This window comes from Emydura macquarii, unplaced genomic scaffold (assembly GCF_026122565.2).
Source record: "Emydura macquarii macquarii isolate MOO-44397 ecotype Brisbane River unplaced genomic scaffold, CSIRO-AGI_Emac_v2 contig_573, whole genome shotgun sequence".
Lineage (NCBI taxonomy): Eukaryota > Metazoa > Chordata > Testudines > Chelidae > Emydura > Emydura macquarii.
In genome coordinates, this window is record NW_027130710.1 from 1219102 (window position 1) to 1238469 (window position 19368).

Consider the following 19368-nt stretch of genomic DNA (forward strand, 5'->3'; position numbering starts at 1 on the left):
CGGGCTCTGCGGCGGGCCAGCTGGAAGCCGCGCGCCACGCCTCCCCCCAGCAGGGGGCGTGGCCGTGCCGCGGGGGTGGGGGGCAGAGGCGGGGCGGCTCATGGCCGCGCGGCAGCGGGAGAGCGTCACGCGCCGGCTGCCTGATTGGGCGGGGCCCGGCGCGGGTCACGTGGGCCCGGCTCAGGCTATAAGAGGTGGAGGCGGCCCAGCGGCTAGCGACGCGAGCTGAGGGGAGGCGCGCACGGCACCGGCTGAGGGCGGCTCGGGGCGGCGCTGGAACCGGACTGGCTGCGGGTCGTGTGGGGCCCTCTCGTGCCGGAGCGACACCGCGGTGAGCGCCGGGCCGGGGCCGGGCCGTTGTCGCGCTGCCCGCCGGCGGGAGCCGGATCCGGCAGGTCTAGCGGCCGCGCGGCGGGGGGGCAGGGCAGGGCTCAGCGCGCGACGCGGCCTCGCTTCTTCCTCCTTCCCCTCCCCCCACGTGCGCCCGCGCGCGCGGCCTCTCGGCTCCGACCCGCCTGGCGCGCGGCGCGCGCGGGAGCAGCCGTTGCCCCGTTTCCTGCTGCGCGGGAAGGGCCGGCGGGCGCGCGCGCGGGCGGGAGGGGGCGCCCCTGGGGGGATGGTGGGGGTGGTGTAGCGGGGGGAGGGGCTGAGGAGTGTGGGGGGCGCTGTGCGGGGACTTGTCCCGGTGGGGGGCTGTGGGGTGGGGGTGCTCGGGGTGCGGTTCAGAGCAGCCCCCCCCCGTGCCGGCACGGCCTGCTGCTGTCATGGCCTGGCTCAGCTCCGGGCACTAGGCGCTGCCCAGGGCCGTGGGGCCGCCCCGAGCGCAGGGTGCATGCCCGGGGGTGAATGCCCATGTGGCTGCAGGGGGCAGGCCGGCCCGGGCAGGGCTCTTCTGCCCCTGGGCTAACTGCCCGGGCTGCCTGCCCTGTGGACAGGAGGGTGCACGTGGGGTTTGCTAGGCCATTTTATATCCCCTCGTTCTTAACGAGTGGAGCCCACCCCGTACCCCACCTGGGGCGTACCCTGGTGTAGCCAGTTGACACACACACAAACGTCTTGTTTCCGTGAGATCTTGGCATTGAGGCCAGGTCTACACTAGGAATCTAGGCTGGTATGACTGTGTTGCTCAGGGGTGTCCACACCCCTGTGTGATGCTGTTAAACTGATCTAACCCTCTGTAGATGCTGCTAGATCAAGGGGTTCTCCTGTCAACCTAGCTACTGCCTTTTGGGGAGATGGGTGACCTATGCTGACCTCAGAGCCCTGCCTGTCGGCGTAGGCAGCATCTTCACTGAATACTGTTGTGCTGGTGCAGTTGGTTTAGATAAACTAATGTGGCCAACTGGATGTAAAATCACTCCATTTTTTGTAGTGAAGAGTTAGCCTTAATGGGTGCCTAAAAAAGTGAGGGGCTGAATGTCCGCAGAGCCTGTCGATTTCCAGGAGTGCAGTGGGTATTTGGTTCCTCAAGTAATCTGGTTCACTTAGGTGCCCCAATGCGGACTTGGTCATCTCCTCTGGGGGCTGGTGGTGGGCACAATCCCTCTTGAGAGGTTACATCTTTTGAATCAGTCTGCTGACTGGGTCCCCCACCTACTTACTCCAGATACTGCAGCCACATGGAAAACCCAATCACCTGTTTCCATGCAGCAGATGCTGTTCCCCAGGGTGTGCTTTGTGGGCTTGCCTTTTCAAACAGGATTGTTCGGTGTTTCCCCTCTCCAGCCTGGCTGGGGGATAGCCCTTGGCAGTGTTTCAGGGAGTTTCGGCACTTCCTGGTGGTTTAAGTGGGCTTGTTGCTCAGCTCCAAGGTGGTGCTGCTGCTTGCATTCCAGCTCATGGTCAAGGTACCTGCAGCCCTTCTTCCCACTTTGCAGCAAAGCTGGTAATGGTGCTGAGGAGATCTGGGACTAGTGTAGTGCAAGACCTGGGCGTTCGACTGGCTGGATATCCATCTCCTGCCCCTTCTCAGTGTTGTAGTGAAGCCTGGCAGCAACAGATAGGGTAGAGGAGGAAATAACTGAAATGTAGGGCCTTCTGGCAGCATCTGTGATGGGCCCCTTCTCCCCCAAATGCTCTTGCGGAGAGAGGCAAGAGTCTTAATGCAAGTCCCTTTCCTGATCGGATTCTTGGGGGAGGGGTGGCATGCCCTTACTCCCTCTTCTGATGGCCCTTTTTCAGGGCCAGCCAGGGGCTGTCACCATAGGGACAGGCAACAGACTAACCAAGAGGGTGAGTAATCTCTGCAGTAGCAATAGCCAAGCGAAGCACAAAAGACTGCCGCTTAGGACCCAAGATACCATGGGGAATTCAACAGAGCTGCTTAACACACCTATCGCTAGCCAGCCTGCTGAGCTGCCCACATGCCTTCCTCAAACCATTGTTCAGATACAGAACTGGGGGTTTCCTTATCTTGGTGCTAGTCCACACTAGGCAGAGGTGCTGTTAGCTATTGCATTTAACATGTTAAAATCCTAGTTTAGGTGGGGGAAGTTTGCTGTTTTAACAAGTCAGTTGGCCAAGTTGAGCCCTAGGCTTCCCCCAAGGGCCTCCCACAGCCTCTGCCAGTGGTGTTAATTGGCTTGCAGTGGAGCTTCAAAGGAAGCCACTTCCACTCTCCTGCTCTAGTGCAGCTTGCATCTGTGGCCTAGCAACAGCCCACTTGGTCCAGGAATCTTTGCTGGCAGGCAGAGCTGGCTATCATGGGGTTTTATGCTTTGCCCAATGTTGTAGTAATCTGAATACCTGCCATGCAATAGCAGGAGCAGTAGTGAAGTCCCTACTGAACTTCATGGAGTCTGTCACTTCTTTTCCTGGCCAAAACTCTGCCTGGGTAGAAGTTGTTTTTGGTAGGGTTTTAAGGGTAGTAAGGGCTTCATGCTGAGTGTCTTTGTTATGGTGAAAAGAGCTGAAATGGGTAGACCCAGTGGCTAACATGCCTGCTTCCCAGCAGATGTTTGTAGCTTGGGCAAGAAACGTGGCCTGGAGTGTGCCTCTCAGGCCGGTAGTGATGGTGGCAAGTTTGTCCTAATATATTTAAGGTAAGGTCCTGTTACTACTGCCTGCTCTCTTCAGTGCCCTGCTCCTCACTGGAACAGGACATAGTGGCAAGAGTGAGGAGTTGGAACTGGTCCCATTCTTCTAGTCCAGAGCTAGTGTATCTCTCCCGAAGGAAAAAACTTGATCTGAGACTTGCTGTGGGTCTCATGCTCTTATTTTACCATGTTGAGTAAGTCGACTCCACTGAAAAGTGCACTCTAAAATCACTGTCTCAAATCCTCTTATCATTAGGCTGGAGAGCAGCTGATGGTTGTATGGCTCTATTCCAAATCACTCTCATTTTCTGATGGCAGTATCAATGTGGTGGTTCTATTTTAAGCATGCCAGCAGGGGGAGCTGGCATTTGGCTTGGGTGGTGGGAGGGTAGAAATCACAAAGGATTTTGTGTCCCCATCTGCCTTGTGGAACATAGGCAGACGGCCAGGAATATGGCACTAATGGAGCATCAGATACCCACTTAGTTTCATAATGGGTACCCATTGCGGCCTCTTCGGCTGCTAAACAAGGATATATATTTAAAAGCTTGGCCTTGCTCGAACTATTTGGGGGAAGTCTCACTATGTTCTAGCCTTGTATTCACTTAACTAGCGTCCATGGACCATGGGGACTCAGTTCTGCTCTTTCATTTCAGGATGAAGAACTTGTGTTCCCTATTTTCTGCACCATGGAATTTTGTTCAGCTCTAACTCTCCACAGCCACAGGAACTTTAGGAAAGAGATTCCCATACGCACCGTATAGCAGTAACTCTCTGGTTCCAAACATATCTTAGTTTACAGTTTATTTAATTTTGTAACATTATTTATTATAATATTTTCATACCTCGTCTTTTGTTTACGTATCAAAGTTTCAAATTCCTGTTAATTTGAAACCACTAAAAATTAATAATATGGAATCTGCAATTGAATCAACAACGGCTCTGATGGATTTGATAACCAACACAATAGGAAGCAAGGCATCCGGTCCCATGGTAGCTTTCCTCTGGATGCTGATCTTGGGCTTCATCATCGCCTTTGTCTTGGCATTTTCTGTGGGTGCCAATGATGTGGCAAACTCGTTTGGAACCGCAGTGGGATCGGGGGTGGTGACTCTGCGGCAAGCGTGTATCCTGGCATCTATCTTTGAAACGGTGGGCTCTGTGCTGCTGGGCGCTAAAGTGAGTGAGACCATCCGGAAGGGGTTGATTGATGTGAATATGTACAACTCTACACAAGAACTACTCATGGCAGGCTCAATCAGCGCTATGTTTGGTGAGTGACGTTCTAGCTGCCCAGCAAAGTTAAGTACATGTAGATTAGTTATCTTGTTGGAGCATCACGTGTCCCCAGATCTGCCATATATTTTAATGGTGACTAGTCACTCACTCACATCACTTTGTTGCTTTAGGTTCAGCTGTGTGGCAGCTAGCGGCTTCATTCTTGAAGCTTCCCATTTCTGGTACCCATTGTATTGTTGGAGCAACAATTGGCTTTTCGCTGGTGGCCAAAGGACAGGAAGGCGTCCAATGGTCAGAGCTGCTTAAAATTGGTAAGTAAAATAAAACCTGCTGGCTATTTCAGATGGCAAGATGTGGCATTAAGAAATCTTTGGCCTTATCCCCAGTATGGAATTTGTATGGAAAATATATCTGGATTGTAGTGTCCCAGTGCTACCTTCCAATAGTTAGGATATTAATCACCGTTTTATCGTCTGTCCTAGTGTTGTCCTGGTTCATCTCTCCCCTGCTTTCTGGCATCATGTCTGCGATCCTGTTCTTCCTCGTCCGTATGTTCATTCTTCGTAAGGTAAGGGTGCCAGATCTACGCAGTGCATCTGGTCTATTCTGCCACTGAAATTGTATCCAAAGATAATAGGAGAAACAACTTCTAGTCAGGACTGTCTTAAATGTTTATTGCCCCCTTTACTATTGTATCTGAGTGTTTCATGATCCTTAATGTGTATTGATCCACATCTCTCCTCTGTGGGGAAGCAGGGCTGTATTAGCCATTAGGCACGGTGCCTAGGGCCTATGAAACTTTCAGGGCCTATGAAAAATTATGAACTAAAATAAATTTTATCTGAAAATTTGAAAAGCAAATCATAAAATCAAAATTCATATTTTAAATTAAATTATCTAAGGTACAAATTACTATTATGTTACATATATCCATTGTAAACTTAATTCTGTGACAAGATTTAAAATTTTCTAAGCTTTTAAGGAATATGGTTACAATATTAGCAAAAGGGAATGCATTAAATGCAGGTTTCAATTTTGGACAATTTTTATTTGACATTTTGCTCAGTGGCATAACTAGGGGCCACAAAACCTTGCAAATAATGTGCTTAAATTAATAGCTTAAAATCAAATTAGTTATTTCGGGGGGGGGGGGGTGATGAAGGCAAGTGTGCCTAGGGCCTACGAAGATCTTAAAACAGCCTTGTGGGGAAGGAAAGTGTGATTATGCCCTCGTTGCCTATGGGGAAAGGCGCCACAGACTTCCTTATCTTACATAGGAAGTGTAGGTGGTGGAACAGTTGACTGAACCTGACTCTTGCAAGTCCTGGATTAGTGCCCTAAGTGCTGGGCCACCTTTCCTCATCATTACTGGGTACCTCTTGCCAAAGGCTGATGTCCACTTTTTTGGTGTGGAAGGGAGCATTGCAAGTCAGCACAGTACTCTGAGAAGCTGTTGGCTGTTGCCAGCTGTGGGCATTGGAAGAGGGGTGCTGGGAAGTATCTCCTGACCTTGAGTGCTCCATCTTCCATGTCGGTCTCTGGCTAGTGGGTAACAACACCCTGGAGGCTTAGACAGGAGGAACTTTCTCTTCTTGCCCTCCCACCCAAAGTGTCTAGATCAGAGGTTAATATTCCACACGTTCATCCTATTTAACCAGATGGGGAACAGAAGCAGGCATAGCTTCCCCAGCAGCATGAAACTGACAAGACACTGGCTATCTGTGCTGCTTCCCAGTGCCCTGTGGGCTGCAGAACAAACCAACCAGTGCTTTGTTGGCTTCTTGTTGCAGATTGTAGCCAGAACCAACTCTACTGCTACTTGGTAACAGACTGGAAGCCATTACTGCAACCATAAGGGTTAGAAATTTTTCTTTAATGAAGCATAAATTCTGTAGACACTGGCTTATGAACCCCATTTCCCAGGGAAGGCTAGTTGAGTAGACCAAATTGATTTTTGAAAAACTTCCCTTCAGAGCCTTTTTCCGTTCATACCAAAGTGCCTGCCTCTTGCTTATACCATGCGGTTTTGTTGTAGCTCGTTAGGATTGTTGGTAGTAAAGATTGCTCTTTAGCTTTTCAAAGGCAGGAAGGAGTCTCAAACCTTGATTGCCACATGGCAGTCAATGGTACAGTTTGTGGAAGTGCCAGTTAGAGCTAGTTATAACTTGAATGACCTGCCTTAGCATTAAAATGCCTGGGAGAACTCTGCCCTTGTGATGGAAACTGCTTCTATGCATGACTGACTTGGCGGCTTGTCTACACAGAAACTTACCAGCAGAACTACGTTGCTATAGATATGCCATAATGCCCCATGTTCTTGACTGTGTCCACATGGGCAGTTCTACTGGAATGACAGCAGTATAGTTGTGCTAACTTCTCCATGTATGCAAGCCCTTAACATTCCTTAGATCTTGGGTTTACATCTTAAATTAAACCTGTGGAACAGAGGTCCCCAAAACAAATTCTTCTTGAGATTCCACCAGCCTAAAAGCAGTTGCTCAAACTTTAGGATTGGCCAGGCCATGGAGCTTTGTCTGGGCAATCTGGCTGTATTGGGCTGAACTCTACTCAGCCAGACAAGTGCTTTCTGTTGGGGCTCCTTGGTTTGGAATGTGTTACAAAAATACTCTTAAGTGGAACAAAAGTAGCTGTTGGAAATGGGAGTATGGAACTAAACTTATTTGAATGATTTAACACAAGCCACTCTCTAGCCTCCTCCTGTTCAGTATGCTGACTAGATTACTAATCTGGATGTGAATTAACCCTCAGCATGCTGGTAGTGTACAGACTGCTGGTCAAACAAATGCTGAAAGGATATATAGTCTGGTGTCCAAAGGACTCCACTTACATTTGTAAGCTGTTTATGCACTCAAAACATAAAACTAGCTCTGTAGTTACCTAGTAGATTTTGAGGATGTTCTTGAGTAGCTTAAAATATAACTTCATATCTCAAATCTAACCACTGTAGATTCTGCTTTGAAAGAAATGCCGTAATTTTGCTGTTTTCCCCTAACCTTCCATGTGCTCTTGCAACCTGGCAGTTGTTAAAATAATTTAACATAGCTGTCAGATTAAAAGGCCAGTTATGCAATATTAAAGTTATACTCATTATTTAACATTTGTTAGATGCTTTCGTAATAGGACAGAGCAAACATGCTTTTCAATGCATTAAATTTCACTGAACATTGAGCGTGTTTAGTAACACTTGGGTTTGGCTGCCGGTCAGCAGTCTTGAACAATGATACTGCCTGAATGAGGTGTTGCTTTCAGTACCTAGGAATGTGTTTGAATAATCCCTCTGCATGAGTCAAATGACTAACAATTGGCCTGACTTACCTGAGGAAATGGGCTTTTTCCAAAAGAAAATTGTTTTAGTGGATTGAAGCAAAGACTTGTGGAAAATGTTAAACTGTCAGTTTTAGCATATCTGTTCTGATGGGCAGGCTATTGAATACCTGAGAAGGCAAAATCCAGAGTCTTACAGAATACAGAGCACGTGGCTACTTCAATGTCTAAAACTTAGAAGTAAGATGCTCTTAAGTGAAGAGTTCTCAAGCCTCTGATTCCATCCACTCTTTCTGTGGGTTATGCTGTTAGATCAAAAGGCTACATTGCTACTTCAGGGAATGTGCAACTTCTGCTTTGAAACAATGGCATTGTGGGAGGGGCTCATTTCTCTGCCTTCCGTGGCAAAAGTGCTCAGTTCACAAGTGAAAAGATGACCAACTGCCAACCCTAAAACCCAGTGTAGATTTGCAGGGTTCAGTAACTGGTGATGCACAAGTTCTAAGGGTTCTTCTGACCCAATTCTCCCCTCACTGATTTCTGTGCAACCCCATTGTTGACTGCTTTCATGGCTATAATAGATTAGCCTGTAATTGGTATGTAGAAAACAATTGTTTGCACATGACTATCTCCTTCTTCCAGAGTAGGCGCTGCAGGGCTAGTAGGAGGGAAGCAACTTATTTCTGTCCCTTAAGTCATGTGACTAAATGCGCAAAACAGACCTTGGGAAGTTGCTATTTTTAAACATTCATGGGTGTGTAGAAGTACTTTGAATGGCTGGTCAAGGTCTGCTTTGCTGTTGTGTTTAGAATTGATGGGATCTGGATTTGTATAGCATCAAAATCAATCTCTTTTACAGACAGACCCAGTTCCCAATGGGTTGCGAGCTTTGCCAGTCTTCTATGCCTGTACAATTGGGATCAACCTCTTTTCCATCATGTATAGTGGTGCTCCTTGTAAGTACATATCAGAATACTTAGTGCTAATTTTAGAATTCTTTACAAAAACCTTCATTAAATGCATGATTTACCCCTTTTTGCTTTACAGGCCTGAAATCTCCTAGAAGGCTGCTGGCCTGTGCCGGCTACAGAAGGCTGCAGGCTAGCGTGGGCTGTGTTCTAACCTAGGTAGTTACCCAACCAAAGAGGCCTGCTCAAACTCTAAATCACTACAGAGCTTTCTCCTTAGTCGTCACAGGAACAGCAGATAACATGACTTCCCCTTTCCTCTCTCCTCCTTACGCTAAAACTCAGGAACCGAGCTGCTGAAGAGTCTCCTAAAGCTTTTCCCATTCTCCAGTAGTCAGGCTAGTTGCGGCACTGGAGTCTTGTATTGGATTTTCTCAGTTTGGCCTTTCCAGCAGGAGAGCTTGCTTACTTTTCGTCCCTAAGAATAAATTAACTGCCCTGAAACTTCCTGACTGAGAAGAGCTGGCATGTCACAGCCGGCACAAGTACTCCGAAGAGGAATTCGTGCTTCAGAGTTGAAATCTTTTTGGGAACTCCAGATCAAAATGTTTGTGTTAACTTTTGGAGGGGGGGGATGAGGAGAGAGCAGGGCAACTTCTTACAGGAACAGGCAGCTGCCATTGTAATCCAAGGCAAGGTGTAGAAAACATCAGTCAACAGTTAACTTAACAATCATGTATACTGGGCTGCAATGGCAGCTTCAGCTGGAGCTTTCTGCTGTGAAGTATTGTAAAACAAGTCATCAGGGAACCAGAGTGAGGTAGAGGCTGAACAGTGGCAGATATTCATAAACTTGTATTAGACGCTTCAGGTTATTTCACTACTAAATACTGAAAGATTGTGTATGCTATTGAAGTAATGACTCCAGCTTTCCCTTCATTACTTGGTCTGTTCAAATGCACTCTATGGTTCTGAAATTCTAACAGATGTTGTAGCATTAATGAAGTTTAGCCAAAGTGTTACTGAGCTACAGTTCCCATAAATGCTCTATTCACAAGCATTAGGGTTTGTGAAGTAGGAATCTTAACCATGTTAAAGCAAAAACAGCATTGAACCATGTGATCCAGCTTACAAGTTTGCAACTTTACTAGCCAGTCATGTTTCATGTTCTATAGTCAAGGTTTGTTTAAACTTTGTTCCATTTCATTTGTTAGCTGCTGTTAATGTAGCATGTTAACTAAGCTGTATAAAATAGGTGTGAGACATTGCACACCTGACCTCTGCAGTTCCTTTGTGTGCCCTCTATGTACTGGCAGTGTTTAGAATTATTGGCTGCAGCAGAAAACACAGAAGCATTTTTGATGGCCATTTAGCGAACACTTGAGCTTGAGGCTATAGTATACTGTAAGTGAGGTAAAGCTTCTGGGGGAGGGGGAAGCCAGCCACTCATTTATGAAAGGTTGTATAACAACCTTTAACACCTTAAAGGTCTCTCCTGCTTGAAAAAACATAGATTTGGCTCTAATTTAAAAATAAGTGCTCTGGAGTGAGATGCAGAAGCCATCATTGCTGGACCATGCGGCTGGAAAAGTCCTGTCCATCAGACCTGAAATGCCATGTTAATATAAATCTGTTGGAGATCTCGCCATAGTGGGTACAAATCTTCTCCCCCTGGTTATTAGCAGACTGGCATGCCAGGGGGAGTAGCACGGTCTGCTGCAGCAGACTTGCTTTTTTTCCTTTGACATTGCAGCAGGTCAGGACATAAGCCTGTGTGTTTGCTAGGTTGACAGCTAAACTGAGGGAAGAATGGTAGACAACATGTCTAGTCATTTGCTGTACTATACTCTTAGTAATCAGGTTCTGTCTGGGGAGGATAATCTCTTTCGCATATTCAGAGACTAGCTTTTGTTGGGAGAGGCTCCCATGTGGGTTAAGCTTTAATTTTTGTTAGCATTGGATTTTTATTACATACTCCTGTTTGCTGCTAACATAGCAAAGCTGGCATAGGGCACTGCAAACTCCTGGGAGGTAGCAGTGAAGGTCATGTGCAAAGCACCCCTGTGTCCAGTTGTGGAGAGGGTAGTCGTACATTGAAGGGGCTCTTGCCCTGGGGTTTTCAAGATCCATTGTTTTATTTCCTAGTGCTGGGCTTTGACAAACTACCTATCTGGGGTATCCTCCTAATTTCGGCGGGGAGTGCTGTTGTGTGTGCTCTCATCGTCTGGTTCTTTGTATGTCCAAGAATGAAGAAGAAAATAGAACGTAAGTAACAATTTAGAATGACATAAAATCACATGTTCTGCTTAACAAGTTACTTAAATATCCTGTTCTGACTCATACCTCCCCCCCACTGCAAGCAAGATATCTTACAAATCTCACCCCCAACAAGTCTATTTTATTAAAGGATCCTAAGGGGGACTTGCACTCAGATCTCACTCAGCCTCCTTTGAAAATCCCATGAGTCATTTAAGTATTTGTAATCAAGCTGGGGCCAGTTACTGTAAAACTAAACTTGCTTATAACAAGGAGTGGCACCTAAAACAGCTGGCTTCTAAGAGGGCCCCTAGACCCCCTCCTAACTGAGTAGCCATCACACTGGAAAGACAGTACTTTGGTTGGCAGGGTGTGGCTAGTTTCTGTGCCTAGTTAGCTGTTTCAGATCAAGATGCATGGATTGTGCTTTAGGGGCACAGTGAAGAACAATTACCTAGAGTGGATCTACTCCAAATCAGTGCTATTTCATCATTAATCTTAAAGGCTGCCCAGGGTAGAGAATGCAGGAGGTAATATGCCTAATTGCAGCATATAACCTTTAATGCCATATGTACCTGATGAGCAATCTGACCTTGCTGATGCAGATTAGTTTTAAGTAGGTGAGCTCATAAAATCCCTACCCTGTAGCAAAGAATACCTGTTGAAAGTAACTCAAATAGCACTCCCAAGCTTTACCCTCCTAATGTTCTGGGTGATGCCTCATGGAGTAGAGCACTTTCATCTGTAAATTACATGTGAGACTAGGAGAGGCATTTTAAACAATAGGTAAGGGAATAAGTATTTACAAGTACCCTTGTCAGGTTTGCATAAGTGGTGTGTGACTAATAGCTTGTCAGATACTTTCTTGTTGCCCTTGAAATTTCTGTTTAGGGACAGCTCATCCTTCCAACTGTTAAAGGAGCTTTATACTCTGACTCTTGTCTGTAATTCAAATTCTGCACGCGCACCCCCCTTCACACCCCCAAATGTAATTTAACAAATCTGTTAGCAGCTGTTTGGATTTCAGCACAGCCTATTCCTATCCAGAACCCCAGTGACTCACATACTGCAGTAGTGTGAGCAGCCACACATAGCCCTGCATCACTGCAGCAGAAAGAGGGAACTACAAGGAGGCTTCATGCAGCTGGTCAGGTCCAATACTAAAAAGTTCTGACCAAGTGCTTGCAGTGAGCTAATAGCTCTAAAATCAGTTGTCTCTGCTTTAATATAGTAGACTGGCAAGCTTTTCATTGACTCCTAGTGTTTTTGCTCTGAAGATTTCAAGCACTTAAATGTTAAGCTTTGCCTCCTTCCAGAGAGGAGCTGAGAACCCATAGTTCCTTTGGGAGTCACTGGAGAATTGTTTGGATCCTCTGGAAAATCATGCTACTTGCTCAGACAGCCAAGAGTGAATTTAGGCCGAGGTTATGTAGTCAGAGGCAGGATTTCTCCAGAGTCCCAGTTCTGCTCTAGCTAGTAACTGTTCCTGTTCATGTTTGAAAGCAAAGTTCCACCATCAAGGCTCTAGGTTAGGCTGAAGGAATCATACATTTTTGGTTTGAGGGCCAAATTGAACATTTTTAAGTGGTTAGTTTCAAATTGAAAACTTCACTTTTTTTCCCCTCCCTGAAATAAGAACCAACACTTTTTATGGTGTTCTATTTGGCCCACGCAAATTGTCTTGTGTTAGGTGGCTTCAGCTGTTTTTTTAAAAAAAACCAAAAAGTGAAATTTCAAAACAAATCACCATTTTGAAAGGCAGAACATTTAGAATTGCAACATGAAACATTTTGTTCTGAAATGGTTCATGGCTATTTCAACTTTAGAAAGACCAGGTGGATGAGGTAATCTTTTATTGCAGTGTTTCTCAATCTTTTTGAAACCACGGACTGGCTTGCTGCCTGCCTAAACTGTCAGGGAGATCTCCGGGACCGGAGCTGGTCCAGACTAGTTGTTGAGAAACACTGGTTTATTGGACCAGCTTATGTTGGTGAAAGACCAGGTGTGAACTTGAAACCGTGTCACTGTCACCAGCAGAAGATGGTCCAATAAGTACCTCACCCACCTTGTCTCCAATACCCTGGACCAACAGTGCTAGAACATCATTACTTTCTCCATTACGTTTTTGGCCAAAACTATTTGACAAAATCAGTTTGTTCTCCCAGAATGCATTTTTGGCAAATTTGTCATTTGCTGACATTATTTTGCCTTCCCCTGCTCTAGATGTTTAAATCTGTCCGTCTTTAAAGGCAAGCTTGGTGCATTTTTCCCCAAACACTCGTTGTTTGAAACCTTAGTGTTGTCATGGCTCATCACCATGTGAAAGGGCACTTCTTGCCCAGTGCAGTCCCTGTATTGTCACATTCACCCTGTGAAAGGCATAGATTTGGCCACAAAGGCACCTGTATACGCCTATGGCTTTTGTGTCAAAGTGCGAATTGCAGCACTTCACGAATGATACCTTGGTGAGAAAACTGCAGCTTAACACTGCTCCCAAGCAGAGTGGCTCTGTCATCTAGGTTTAAAATGTCCATTACAAGGAAAGATAAGCTTTCTAAAATGGGTCCCAGCACCATTTGGGGCCAGCTCTCACAACCACATACTTCTCTGTGCTGCTGCTTGTGCAACACTAAGAATGTATCTTTAGTTTCTCCTAACACTAAACTGGAAGCCAGGACTTGGCATCATCTGTCCAGTCAGCTAATTCCTGGTGGCTCACCACTCAAGTGTGAGGTGAGGAACCATTGCTCCAGGAGTAACACACGCAAAGCCTCAAGCCCATTAGCCACTCTGCCAGTTACAACCACACCTAAATTCGGTGCCAAGAGGGGTCCCGAAACAGCAAAACAAAGCAGAGTTCATACTGGCAAGGTCCATGGCTGAAGATCTGGCTGGCCCATCTAAGCATGCGAGTAGTTAGTTGACTACTAACTTGAACTGTAAACTGAAATCCAGCCTGCATAAATCTGGGTTCTGACAGGTAACAGCATGGCTTAAGTTCCAGTGGATGCAGAATAGGCTGGAATCAGGTGCCAAAGGATGAATGTGCTTTAAATGGCGGCAGCCTTTGGGAAAGGGGACTACTAAGCAATTGCCTCTTTCCACAGGAGAGATCAAATCAAGTCCTTCTGAGAGCCCCTTGATGGAGAAAAAGAGCAGCCAGAAGGAAGACCAAGATGAGGCTAAACTGCCTGTAGGTAACGGAGTGGGTGACAGCAAGAGCCCTGTTGCTGATGTGTCTGCTGTGCACCACAGGGCAGCTGTGGAAGAAAGAACAGTCTCCTTCAATCTGGGAGACTTGGAGGAAGCTCCAGAGCGGGAGAGGCTCCCTAGTGTAGACCTGAAGGAAACCAACATTGATAGCGGTGAGTTGGGGTTGGCAGCCTGCCTTGACTCAGGCCTTATGGCTGCAGGCTGAGATGGCCCTGAGAAGGCCATCCCTTAAGCATGCCGTATGAAGGCATATTCCATCAGCAAATAGACCGGGGCAGAGTGGCACAAGCATAGTCTGTTGTGCTTTTCGTTGGGCTCCTGTTTGAGGCATGTGCATCACTTCTAGCCATGTGGATGGGGATTAAACTCGACTTCTCTTTGCAGGAGCCGTGCAGTTGCCCAGTGGCAATGTTGTTCAGTTCAACCAAGCTGTCAGCAATCAGATCAATTCCAGTGGCCACTACCAGTACCACACTGTGCACAAGGATTCAGGCCTGTACAAAGAGCTGTTGCACAAGCTTCACCTTGCCAAAGTGGGCGATTGCATGGGTGACTCCGGCGACAAGCCCCTGAGACGCAACAATAGCTACACGTCGTATACCATGGCCATCTGTGGCATGCCGCTGGATTCGTTCCGTGCCAGAGAGGGCGAGCCCAAGGGGGAGGAGATGGAGAAGCTAACCTGGCCTGGAGCAGACACCAAGAAGAGGATCCGTATGGACAGCTACACTAGCTACTGCAATGCTGTGGCAGATACCCACCCGGCTGCTGATGTGGGTATGGATGTAGGCAAGGTGGAGATGGGCAGTGGTGACAGGAAGTGCAGCACTGGCTCTCTGGAAGAGTGGCATGACCAGGATAGACCAGAAGTGTCCCTGCTCTTCCAGTTCCTGCAGATTCTCACCGCCTGCTTCGGCTCCTTCGCTCATGGCGGCAATGATGTCAGGTCAGTTGACTTAATCTGTGTGGCGCGTTTTAGCTGGTTACTGTGAGTGTAAATGGTAATGCAGTATCTTGACCTGCTTCTGTGGAGCATGTACGCACAGCATGCTGGTGTGAAAGCTGCTTATTGGGAGGGCTGTTCTGGCAAATACTTGCGATGTTTTCTGGATGGCCAGGTTAGTGATGAGCAAGTTAGGGTTTAGAACACAATTGGAGTTCATCACTTCTCAAGCCAGCAGCACGGAAAGATTCTTTAATTGTACCTGATGGACTAGAATGCATCTTTCTCTCCTTCCAGCAATGCCATTGGTCCTCTGGTGGCTCTATACCTAGTCTATCAGACGGGTGATGTGGCTTCCAAAGTGGCAACTCCCATCTGGCTGCTGCTGTACGGAGGTGCTGGGATCTGCATTGGCCTGTGGGTCTGGGGAAGAAGAGTCATTCAGACCATGGGGAAGGATCTGACTCCCATCACACCATCAAGGTAAGATGCTTCTAGGACACACAAGGAGAACGCTTACAGTATTTTCAATGTGCTGCGTCCTCTGCACTCACTGTTATGTACATAATGCATTACTCAGAGGCTGGCTGAGCATGTGATTGGTTATACAATGCAGAGTCTGCAGCCTACTGAAATTGAAACATTCATTCATTTTTTTCCCCACTTGTTTGCTCACATTCAAAACTTCCTAGTGCTCAAAGTACAATAGCTTTGAAATTCAAGACGTGGTAGGTTACCTTCAGGGAGAGCTCTGTTTGACTCAGGAAGACAGTGCCACAGATATCACTTCTCATTGCCACTTCCATTGGTACAGTTTTAGTATCTGCATTTGGGCAGATGGCCGAACACACACCCCAAAAGCCAGAAGAGCTGGACCTTCCACTGTACCTTATATCCCAGCCCTCTGGAGATTGGGGGGATTGGAGGGGGTGCGGTGGACTGCAAAGATCATTCACTGAATTCCCTGTCACCCTCCGAGGTGGCTGTCATGGTGACCCAGAAAGGGACTGGTTTTAGATATCTAGGCCCCAGATCATACTGGATCTTTACAGATCAAAGCAAATGCCTTGAGGAATTGAATGCAAATAACTACTGAGCTCAGTGGGTGGCCATGAGAAATCTGCTCAATCTCCATTGTGTGAAGGGGGTGCCATTGAGTTAGATGGTATTAGTTTAGATAAGTCAAACTCCCTGCAGCAATGCATGTACCCAAGGAAAAATGAAACTGATTAAAGATCTCTAGCCTTGATCCTGGCCTCTGCTAGGGAGCTGCTAAGAGGCCGAGGGTGCACTCCATACAAAGCAGATGTGTATAAAATCTAATGACTTAACAATTAAATGAGTTAATGAGGGAGACCTGAAACCCTGCATAGAACAGGTGCTGTAAGCTAAAGTTCTGTATGTGCCATGCCGGTGTCTGGTGTGCAGTTATCCCTTGCTGATGTTGTGTGCTCCTACCCACCTCTGATGGTTACAATCTGTGTCTATACAGTGGCTTCAGCATTGAATTGGCATCTGCTCTGACTGTAGTGATTGCATCAAATGTTGGTCTTCCCATCAGTACGACGCACTGCAAAGTAAGTGAAATGTTTGCCTGTGTGTTGAAGGCTCCTGTGGTGACCTGCTTGTGAGTTCTGTAGGAAATGTAGCACTACTGCCTCATGAAGTGGAGTTAGTGATGTGGGGTGTGGAGCCAGAAGTAATGGTCTGGTCTGTTTGAGAATCCAGTGTCTCCAAGTACTGGTTCTTGTCTTTTTCCCCTGCTCAGTCTCAGATCTGGTTAGTAGTGATTTGTGGAGTAGTTCCCAAAATACACCAAGCATCGGTCTTGAGTTTGGCAGGTGTAAAATGTTCATGCAAATCTACTATTGTGTATAATGAGCATAGAGTAAATTTAGGAAGTGGTGGAGGGAGACACTAAAGAGAAATGGACGTTGAGGAAAAGTACTTAAGCACAGTATTGTAGTAAAATAAAGAACAGTTTGTCCAACAGATCCATTATGAAGCTGCCAAGTTCCTGGGGCCACTCACGTCATGGGAAACTTCATTCCCATAAGCCACGCATTTGTGTATCAAAGATGCCTGTAATCTCATTGTAAAACTCTTCTCTGCTGGTTCCTTGTTGCCTGGCCGCATGCTGTGCTGGCTGTGCACCACTGTTCCAACAGGGAGATTGCGTTCCACAATGTGGAAGCAGGCACACGGCCACATTTCAGTATGATTCAGGTTTTGGGCAGTTCTCCTTGGATTTAGGCTTGTATCTAAACCTATTCAACACTGCTCTTTTCTTAGTAAAGCTGTCAGAAACTGAGTTTGCCCGAAGAGGTGCAACATTGGAAAGGGTTCCCAAAGAGTTAGTGACTTGAGGTCTAAAAAACCTGCCTTAGATTGAGCTGCTTTAGTATCACTGTCTTCTCCAAGAGAAGGTTGAGGTGACCTTTCTGGGGGCTGGGGCGCTCTTCTAGCAGACAAAAGCAGAATAAGATCAGTATCTGGAAGCTGAAGGTATAGTCCATTGGCTTTCAAACTCTGGGCTCCTCCCCGCCTGGCACCAGGAGGTTATTGGGGGTGTGAGGCAAGGACTGGACTGGTCATGAATCCTTTCTGTTTTCAGTGGGTGCTGGATAGCTCCCTGGGGTGCCTAGCCTGCCCTGTGTGCCTTGGGGCAGGGTGGGTTGGAGGAGGCTGGGCCCTCATTACCATTATCCAGCTCCCATGGGACCTGCACAGCTTTGGGACAATTCACTCCCGCCTGAGACTTCACTGGGAATCAGCATGGCGGCTGTGCTGCAGAGTCCTGGCCCCATGGCAGAGACCTCACCAGTGGGGGGGCACAAGCCAAGCTGCCTGCCTTTGTGCTGGTCCCACTGGGATTTCCCCCTTCTAGGCTCCAAACTCAGCACCTTTGGGTCCTCCCTTTCCTGTGCACCAAAGGGATGCTCATGGGACAAATCTCCAAAGGGAGCACAGCGAAGAAGACCTTTGAATTAGACAAATTCAGGTGCAAAATTTGTAACAGGGAGGGCAGCTAACCAGTGAAACAACTTACAAGGAGGGAGGGGATTCTCCATCTGAGTCTCAAACGTTGGAACAGCTTGCTAAAAGATGCTCTAGCTGATCAGAAGCTGTTGGGTTTATGCTGACAGCACTAGAGGATGTTCTCTGGCCTGTTGTGCAGGAGTTAAGAGCGTCTCCTAGTCCAGAGGTCCCCAGATTGGGGCACAGGAACAGCAGGGGGTTGGGGAGGGAGTACTGCCCACTCCTGTTCTGCCCCAAGTTCTTCTCTGGCCACCCTGGCCCTGTCCTCAGCCCTGGCTGAGGGGGATGCTGACAGGAGTAAGGGAGGGCATGGGGTGAAGTTTGGGGACCACTACTGTAGTCTTAAAATCACAATCCCTTGGTGTATCTCCTGTAGGTGGGCTCCGTGGTCTCAGTGGGCTGGCTCCGTTCCAGGAAGGCTGTGGACTGGCGTCTCTTCCGTAACATCTTCCTGGCATGGTTCGTCACGGTCCCAATTTCTGGCCTCATCAGTGCCGCTATCATGGCCCTGTTCAAGTATGCCATCCTGGGAGTGTGAGGCCAGCTTGAGTGAAATCCATGTCCTCACTGCTCAGAGCGATGGGACCAGGCGAGGGGAACTCACCTGGGGAGGAGATAAGAATATCGCATTTGTGCTAGAAGTGCTTTCATGCTAAATATGACACGTTTCTAAATTAGCTGCAAAATAACCAGCACCCCCGACTGATCTCATTAAGGCCCATTTCCTGTTGGGGCTGTGAATTACTGTATATATTTCTTTTCTTTTTGTATCAAGTTTACCTTCCATTATGTTGGTCGCTGAAGTATCATTCTTTTTTAAAATTTGTTTTTCCTTGCCGCTAAATCTTAGAACTGGCAGGCAGAGTAAAGTCTGGTGTGACTGGCGCGGAGGCATGACTGTTCCACTGCTGTTTGCTCTAGGTTAGCAGTAAGGGGCACTATACTCAGAGGCCCCACTTTATTTTTTAAATAAAACTTTTAAACTTAAAAAAAAAACCTATTGGCTGACTCCTTGTGGAGCAGTACCTATCTCACAATTTCCTGACCCCTTCCTCCTCTGCAACTCACACGGTACCTGTGGGACATGTTACCACCTCACCAAGAGCAATGAAAGAGGCTGGGGTGGCTTTTTGAGGCAGCAGGTTGTAATATGTCCAGCTTCGCCTCCATTGCTGTAGTTACAGGTGCAAACAAGAGAAACCTGCAGTACCATGATGCTCTGGTCTTGTGTGGTCTTTTATTCGTGGACAAATGTGCTTGAGCTCCCAGGGGGGACTGTTTTGAATTTAAGATGCACTAAAGTCTTAACCCAGTTGATTTAAATGAGATCATTGACTGCTCCCTTCCCCCCCACTGCCCAAGAACTTAGCTGTCTCAAGTCACCCTGACACTACAGGACTCAGCTCACCATTGCTACCTCTAACTGAATAAAAGCTTTGTTTTTTAAAAA

The 19368-nt window shown here is 47.3% G+C and overlaps 1 protein-coding gene across 1 annotated transcript; it reads left to right on the plus strand.

Moving 5' to 3' along the window:
- The first annotated feature begins 220 nt into the window (after nt 1–220).
- On the plus strand, nt 221–19368 carry SLC20A1 (solute carrier family 20 member 1). Its single transcript, XM_067540329.1, has 11 exons — nt 221–331; nt 3692–4308; nt 4445–4585; nt 4757–4842; nt 8419–8515; nt 10613–10732; nt 13831–14088; nt 14321–14882; nt 15177–15362; nt 16372–16456; nt 18295–19368. Exons 2-11 carry the CDS (start codon nt 3948–3950, stop codon nt 18454–18456), a joined length of 2058 nt encoding a protein of 685 aa, XP_067396430.1. The 5' UTR covers nt 221–331; nt 3692–3947; the 3' UTR covers nt 18457–19368.

Bases quoted from the DNA above. Each gene is read 5' to 3' on its own strand.
- SLC20A1 (XM_067540329.1), top strand. From the start codon at position 3,948: ATGGAATCTGCAATTGAATCAACAACGGCTCTGATGGATTTGATAACC. The intron at 14,089-14,320 runs GTGAGTTGGGGT...TTCTCTTTGCAG, and splicing joins GGAAACCAACATTGATAGCG to GAGCCGTGCAGTTGCCCAGT. The intron at 15,363-16,371 runs GTAAGATGCTTC...GTGTCTATACAG, and splicing joins ACTCCCATCACACCATCAAG to TGGCTTCAGCATTGAATTGG.